The following is an 8115-nucleotide window of genomic DNA, read 5'->3' as shown; positions in this document are numbered from 1 at the left end:
TCAAAATTTCCTCCCCTTCGGTTTCAGAGAAAGCACCAGCTGAAGGCCACGTTTTTGGCTTCTTGTTGCAAAGAAAAAAATCTCCGGCTCCCTCGAGTCATTCTTGTTCTTCCTCGCATCATAAGGCACGCATGTATCATTTATTTCTGCTTCATACACGCCATATATTCGCTGTAAATTTCAGTATTTTATGAAAAGCTTATGATCTATGTCATGCTAATATCTTTGAAGGAACTTTACATGAAAACTTGCATGTTTCATTTTCTTTCTCACGTTTTCTTTCTTTCTACTGATTCCTGGTGCGAGGGGCCGCGGTTCTTGAGTATCTAGAGGTTGCTGGTGGTGTCAAGTCGCTGGCATGGGGTTTAGAAATCGGCTGGACGTGTACGAGTGGAGAGCCGAGAGTTTGGAGCAAGAGGGGCGATCGGGTCCTACGTTTAGTGTGCAGCCGTTTTATTTTCTTTGAGTTGGGTTTAGTTTAGATGAGTCACTAAGGTTCTAATAGTGTGTCTTGAGGGCTGGACAGGTGGTGCTGTAGGGGAGGACCGATGTGTGAGGGGTTGGGCCATGAGTAGGTTGGTGATTGCTCAAAGGAAGGGTGGCCGAGAAAACCATTTAATACAGCAGGTTTATCCGTGGGTTAAGGGGCTGATTTTGGGGAGATTAGGGGCTGTTAGAGTGTGTTTTAAGGATGGGTTAAGTTTGGGAAAATTTGGTTTAGTTTCGGTTCAATTCGGGTTAAAACCGGGACCCCGGTCCAAGTTTTGAAACGAATCGGTTAAGTTGTATTATGAGCTCGAGTTTACGTCTAGGAATACTTTTAATTATGTTTTGGGATATTTTAAGGAGTTCCGTAAGCTTCGGGTCAATTTTAGAGGTTCAGGGTTGAAACGAAAATTTTTGGGTTTCGAGGGGCAAAATGGTCATTTTGCGCCCGGGGTGAGATTTTGGTCCTGGCAGCGCCCTGAGCACAAATTATAATATTTTAAATGATTATACATCATGTTTACGATTTTTATGCTATTATGATAATTATGATGCATGCTTGGTTTAAAGGAAAAATTATGTATATGCATGATTTTATTAAGTGATGAATATGATGACACATTTTGAAGGAAGTGATTTAGTTGTGACTGACACGATGACACGATGATATGATTGGAGATATCGTGAGGGAAAAGGCCCCAGAGGAAGCCGACGATCGTATTTCCATTGACATGATATGATGACATGATAGGCTCGGGCTCAGTTGACGGGTGAGAGTGTCGCTGATGTCCCCCGCCGCTGGGTACCGCGGTTACACGTAGATGGATCCATCGACTGACATGATGACATGATGATACGAAAGTCACAGCTAATGAACGGAATTCAAATTAAGATTTTAACACGTATATGTTAATACGATGGTACATGCTATTACCATGTTTTGACAGATCACGGTTACGCATACGATATGATAACATGATGAGACATGTTTTGACAGGTTACGATTTTACACGACACGCTTATGTTCATGTTTTTAAGCTCATGAAACTTATTTTGATTATGCTATTTTTCACTGCTGTGTGCTACGTATATGTACTTGTTATTACTGGTACAGGTGTGTTGAGTCTTTAGACTCACTAGGCGTGTGTGATGTAGGTGAGCATTTTGATCAGGGGACCTGAGGTGCCGAAGACTGAGTAGGCAAGCGGGATGCGCGGTGACACGACCCGAGGACCATTATTTTTCCGCATATTGATTCACGTCTTTTGAGAGGAGTTGCACATTTTTATATGTTGATGATATTACGATTTTTACACGTTACGCTTTCGTTTGATTTTGGAGTAGTTTAGAAATTTTAAAACTGCGTTATTTTTATTGTCAAATATTTAAGATCATTTTTAAATGTTATTTCGAGATTGCGAAGCTTTTATTCAATTAAAAAAAAATGTCTAGTAGAATTTTGAAAATGAGCCAGACGTTTCACACATAATGCAGTAGACTATCGAATTTTAAAACATACATAATCTATAAAACATATAAACCCACTTACTTGAAAGATTATTCCAAAAATCTTGGAATGAACAAGTTGGAGTTTGACACTGAAAAACCAGTCACCTTGCAAAAATGTTTTCACCTAATTGATCCGTTTGATCGGTCTGAATTTTGAACATGTTGCTCAAAACACGTTTAAGTGTATTTTAAACGGTCGAGATCGGATTTGATGTGTCAAACAATGAGCAAAACTTTCTGAAATTGGGAAAAAATTTATACTCGAAAATTGTAACTTTTGGAGAGAAATTTTGGTGTTGTTTTGATGTGATTTCACTCATTATTTTGCCACTATTTATGGGCACCAATATGACTTTAACCCTTCCCCCTCCATGCCAAAGGTTGCATGATTTATGACATGTAATTTATTCTCCTCCATGCCAAAGGTTGCATGGTTTATTGCATGCTATTTATTATCATCCATGCCAAAGGTTGCATGATTTATTACATGTAATTTATTATCCTCCATGAAATAATTCATCTTCAATGCAAAACTAAAATCAATTTTCACTTTTTCTCTTTGTATAGTAAAATTTTGGGTCTTCACATCCTTTCTTCCTTGTTTAAAGTTTCATCCTCGAAACTTGAATTAGCTTGATCTTTGAAAAGGTAGGGGTGATGTCTGCGCATTCTTTCTTCAAGTTCCCAAGTAGCTTCTATTTCGGTATGATTAGACAATTGTACTTTGACATATGAAATCGTTCGTCACCAAAGTATTTGGTCTTTGGTATCTAATATTCGAATTGGAATTTCTTCGTACTTCAATTCTTCGGTTAGATTGCCCTCAACGAGAAGTGGTACAGCCTCAAGGATATGACTTGGACAGGAAATATATTTTCTTAGTTGCGAATTGTTGAAAACATTGTGGATTCTTGACATGTCAGGAGGCAAGGCTAGTCGATAAGCTACGGTTCCGATTCTTTCCAGAATTTCGAAGGGTCCGACGTATCTTGGGTTCAATTTTCCCGATTTTCTGAAGCGGACCACTCCCTTCATAGGTGAAACCTTGACATACGTCTTCTCTCCAAATTCAAACTTCAACGGCCTTCTCTTCAAGTCAGCCCAACTCTTTTGTCAGTGCTCAGTTGCTTTGAGTTTCTCCCTAATGATAGCTACCTTCTCAACCGTGATATGTACTAGTTCAGGCCCGGTGATGGCTTTCTCCCCGATTTCATCCCAATACAGGGGCGATCTACATTTTCTTCCATAGAGTGCTTCATAAGAGGCCATCTCTATGCTACTGTAGTAGCTTTTATTGTATGCGAACTCTATTAGAGGCAGATGCTCACTCCAATTTCCTTTGAAATCTAGAGCACACGCCCTTAACATCTCCTCTAAGGTTTGAATTGTTCTTTCGGTTTGGCCATCTGTTTGTGGCTGATAGGCCGTGCTGAGGGTGACTTTAGTTCCCATGGTTTCTTGGATACTTTTCCAGAATCGGGACACAAACCTTGGATTCCTATCAGATAGTATACTTGTTGGAACTCCGTGTAATCTTATTATGTTGTCCGTGTACAAGGTGGCTAATTTATCTAGGTTGTAGTTCATCCGCTCAGTAAAAAGTGTGCCGATTTGGTCAGTCGATCGATGATAACCCGGATCCCATCATAATTTTGTCTTGACTTTGGTAATCCTATTACAAAGTTCATGGAAATTTGCTCCCACTTCCATGTCGGGATCTCTAGCGGTTGTAGGAGTCCTCCGTGTCATTGTTGTTCAGCTTTGACCTGTTGACAAATTTGGCATTTAGCGACAAAGTCAGCTATGTCCTTCTTCATTCCGTTCCACCAGTAATTATGTTTCAAGTCTCGATACATTTTGGTGCTCCCAGGGTGAATTGAGAACTTTGACTTGTGTACCTCAGACATTACTTCTCGTCTTATCTCATCGAGGTTTGGTATACACAAACGTCCTTTCATCCACAGGACGCCTTTCTCATATGTTTGGAATTCTTGAGCTTTTCCCTCTTGAAGTTGCTCCTTAATTTTTGCTATGGAAGGATCGTGATTTTGCTTCAGCTTGATGGTTTCTTGAAGGCATGGTTGAGCTGAAAGAGCCGATATATTTACTTTTCCTATGTCTCTTCGGCTCAAGGCATCTGCTACCTTGTTAGCTTTACCCGGATGGTAGTTGATTGTTAGATCATAATCCTTCAAGAGTTCAATCCACCTTCTCTGCTTCATGTTTAATTCCTTTTGAGTGGATAATTATTTGAGGCTTTGATAATCGATGAATATCTCGCATTTAGCATCATATAGATAATGTCTTCATATTTTTAGTGCAAATACGATGGCTGCTAACTCAAGATCATGAGTTGGGTAATTTTGCTCATAAGGTTTTAATTGCCTTGATGCGTAGGAAATTACCTGACCTTCCTGCATAACTACATACCCTAATCCTCCCTTTGATTCATCACTATATATGGTGAAGTTCTTGCCATCTTCAGGAAGTACTAGCACTGGTGTAGATGCAAATTTTCTTTTAAGAATCTGAAAACTCTTCTCACATTCTTCGCTCCAAATGAATCTAGAGTTTTTCTGTGTGAGTTTGGTGATGGGTATGGCTATTGAAGAAAATCCTTCAATGAATTTCTTATAATATCCAGCTAAACCCAGAAAGCTTCGAATCTCAGTTACTGATTTTGTTCGAGGCCAGTCCACAATTGCCTCTACTTTCTTGGGGTCCACTGAAACACCTAGTTTAGTGCTATGTGTCCCAAGAAGGCGACACTTGTTAGCCAAAATTCACATTTCTTAAATTTGTCATACAGTTTTTTTTCTCTGAGTGTCTCTAGAGTGAGGCGAAGACGTTCCTTGTGATCTTTCTTACTTTGTGAGTACACAAGGATGTCGTCGTCTATGAATACGACCACGAACCTATCGAGGTATGGTTTGAAGACTCTATTCATGAGGTCCATGAATGCTGTTGGAGCATTGGTCAGTCCAAACGGCATTATCGTAAACTCGTAATGGCCGTATCTCGTCCTGAAGGCTGTTTTAGAAATATCTTCAGCTTTGACTTTCAGTTGATGGTATTCTGACCTCAGATCGAGTTTTGAAAAGACCTTGGCTCCTTTCAATTGGTCGAAAAAGTCATCTATCCTCGAGAGAGGGTATTTATTCTTAGTTGTAATCTTGTTCAACTCTCTATAGTCGATACATAATCTCATGCTCCCGTATTTATTTTTCAAAAATAGTAACGGGCTCTCCGCGGAGATGCACTAGGTCTAATCTAATTTTTACCCAACAACTCATGGAGTTGGTCCTTGAGTTCCTATAATTCTGCTGGGGTCATTCTGTATGGTGCTTTTGAGATCGGTGCATCCCCAGGAATCAAGTTGATCTCAAAATCCATCTGCATCTGCATCTCATGAACATAACTGAAATGAGTTATAAAAACTCAGCAAGTAGATCTTTAAATAACAAGTACATATACCATAGTGTAAAGAAAGAATCCGTATCATTTCTTAACCGTAATATGCCATCAGTCAATAAAATGCGAATATAACAATTATAAGATGTCATTCCATAGAACAATTCATTTCTTTTCATTCGTATGGCATTGATAGGTCATCCGTCGATGGTATACATGTACGTCTCAGTCAAAATCAGTCACAGTACATGTCATTATGTTGATCAACTTCCGTCACGTGGGTTTAGAATTACCATAGGTAACACCACAATACCATATAACCATCAAGCCATAAAAACATTCATTGAATCATTTTATCAAACATGTGGCGTGCGTGCTAAAGAGTTAGCTCATTTACTTTGCCCTTGGCTTCAATTCCATTTCTTTTCAATATATCAATACATACAATATATGTAATCAATGATTTAAAGGAGCTAAAATCAATGGAATCTTCATTTATCATATACATAGCTCATGAGATGCATTCAAAGGAAGAATCTACTTACAACCAAATAGAGATACACTAGCCTTGGCACTTGGTGATGATTCTACAAGATCAAACCATAATAGAATCCATTAATATCATTTTCTAAAGCTTTCAATCCCCCGTAAGTCGAAAACTTACCAATACAAATTTACAACTCAAGGAATCCAAGAACAAGACAAAGTAATAACTTACCTTGATCATTCTCTTAGCGTAGATGAAGATACCAATTTGGATTGAAGGAATAAATCAAGAGATTATAGGAGGGAAAGAAGAAAAATGGAAGAACCCTAGCTTCTAATCGATGGAGAGAAATGGGAAGAGAAAAAAATGACACAAAAATCATTCCCCAATCTAATATATGCCATCCAAACCTCAAAACACGCTTTTTAACATGTGCTGGGCGCGGTGGCGCGAGATCCGGAGCACCCGCGCGCCCATGCTGCCCAACACCAAAAAATTCAGCAACCGGCGCGCCATGGCGTCGGATCCTGCGCGATGGCGCGCGGAATTCTGCCAAAAACGCATTTTTAATGTCAGAATTTGCAAAAGTGATCAACATGAAAGTTGTAGCCCTATGTCTTGGCTTGCATCTCCAATTAGCCTCATGTCATTTCAAAGTCTGAGTAAAGAGTTATGCTAAATCTCCCAACATGAGTCAGTGCAGGAACGACGATACACACGACACACTTCGAGCCACTTTTGTCTCGTCTTCCCTAATGATTTGAAAAAAACTCAAAACATGAAAGTTATAGCCTCATGTCTTTTCTTTCTAATGGAAGTGGCCTCACATCAATTGGATCAATATACAAAACATTATGCTAAAAACCAGAACTACTGCCATATTTTTCATACCGTTTCTGCACTTCCATTACCTATTTATCTCAAATTAAACCTTCTATTCTACCCATCAATTATCTATTACATTCTATAACATTCATTACCATTCATACCATAACGTAAAGCCATAAACCATCACCATAAAATACCGTAATTCATAATAAAGAAATGAACGATCGGCTATTACAATTCTCCTCCTCTTATAAAAATTTCGTCCCCGAAATTTACCTCACGACGTAAACAAGTCAGGATAACGTTGCTTCATCTCTTCCTCAGGTTCCCATGTTGCTTCTTCGATAACATGATTACTCCATAATACCTTCACGATCCCAATTTCTTTGTTTCTAAGCACTTTAACCCTTCGATCCAATATTTGTACCGACCGTTCATGATAACTCAGATTTGGCATTAAGTCTAGTGGTTCGTGACGAAGTACATGAATTGGATTCGACACATATTTACGAAGCATTGAAACATGAAATACATTATGTACTTTATCCAAGTCCGGAGGCAAAGCCAATCGATAAGCTCGCTCGTCAATTCTATCAAGAATCTCGAAAGATCCAATAAAACGAGGACTCAACTTTCCTTTCTTCCCAAATCTCATAACTCCCTTGAGAGGAGCTATCTTAACAAACACGTGATCACCTACCTCGAATGCCAAAGGCCTTCTTCGAACATCTGCATAGCTTTTCTGTCGAGACTGAGCAGTTTTCATTCTTTCTCGAATCAATGCTACAACATCAACCATTTGTTGAACCAAATCTGGTCCCAACATCTTTCTTTCACCTACTTCATCCCAAAACAAAGGTGATCGACATTTACTCCCATACAAAGCTTCATAGGGTGCCATGCCAATCGAGGACTGATAGCTGTTATTATATGTGAATTCCACAAGAGGCAGCTTCAAATCCCAACTTCCAGGAAAATCAATAATGCAGGCTCTTAACATGTCCTCAAGAATCTGAATAACTCGTTCTGATTGTCCGTCACTCTGAGGATGATAAGCTGTGCTGAAGGCCAACTTTGTACCTAAAGCTCTATGCAAACTTTTCCAGAATTCAGATGTAAATCTTGGATCACGATCAGAAACAATTGACATTGGTATCCCATGAAGTCTAACAATCTCTTGAACATAAGCCTCAGCATATTGATTCATCGAATAAGTTGTCTTGACAGGAAGAAAATGTGATGACTTGGTTAAACGATCAACAATGACCCAAATTGAATTTTAACCTTTCTGCGTCCTTGGAAGTCCGACAACAAAGTCCATTGTGATGTATTCCCATTTCCACTGAGGTATCGGCAATGACTGCAACAATCCTGCAGGTCTTTGGTGCTCACTC

General features: G+C 39.2%; 1 protein-coding gene across 1 annotated transcript; it reads right to left on the bottom strand.

Moving 5' to 3' along the window:
• Nucleotides 1–6998: 6998 nt before the first annotated feature.
• LOC142541955 (uncharacterized) lies at nucleotides 6999–7622 on the bottom strand. The gene is made up of 2 exons (XM_075648400.1): nucleotides 7408–7622; nucleotides 6999–7311 (listed from the first exon to the last, which is right to left on the bottom strand). The coding sequence occupies exons 1-2, from the start codon at nucleotides 7620–7622 to the stop codon at nucleotides 6999–7001; spliced, it is 528 nt and encodes a 175-aa protein (XP_075504515.1).
• Nucleotides 7623–8115: the final 493 nt, after the last annotated feature.

Source organism: Primulina tabacum, chromosome 4, assembly GCF_025594145.1.
Source record: "Primulina tabacum isolate GXHZ01 chromosome 4, ASM2559414v2, whole genome shotgun sequence".
Classification (NCBI taxonomy): Eukaryota; Viridiplantae; Streptophyta; class Magnoliopsida; order Lamiales; family Gesneriaceae; genus Primulina; species Primulina tabacum.
Note: the sequence above shows the minus strand (reverse complement) of the source record. Positions and strands in the feature narration are given on the sequence as shown.

Bases quoted from the DNA above. Each gene is read 5' to 3' on its own strand.
- LOC142541955 (XM_075648400.1), bottom strand. From the start codon at position 7,622: ATGGCACCCTATGAAGCTTTGTATGGGAGTAAATGTCGATCACCTTTG. The intron at 7,312-7,407 runs GTTTGTTAAGAT...GATTCTTGATAG, and splicing joins TTCGAGGTAGGTGATCACGT to AATTGACGAGCGAGCTTATC.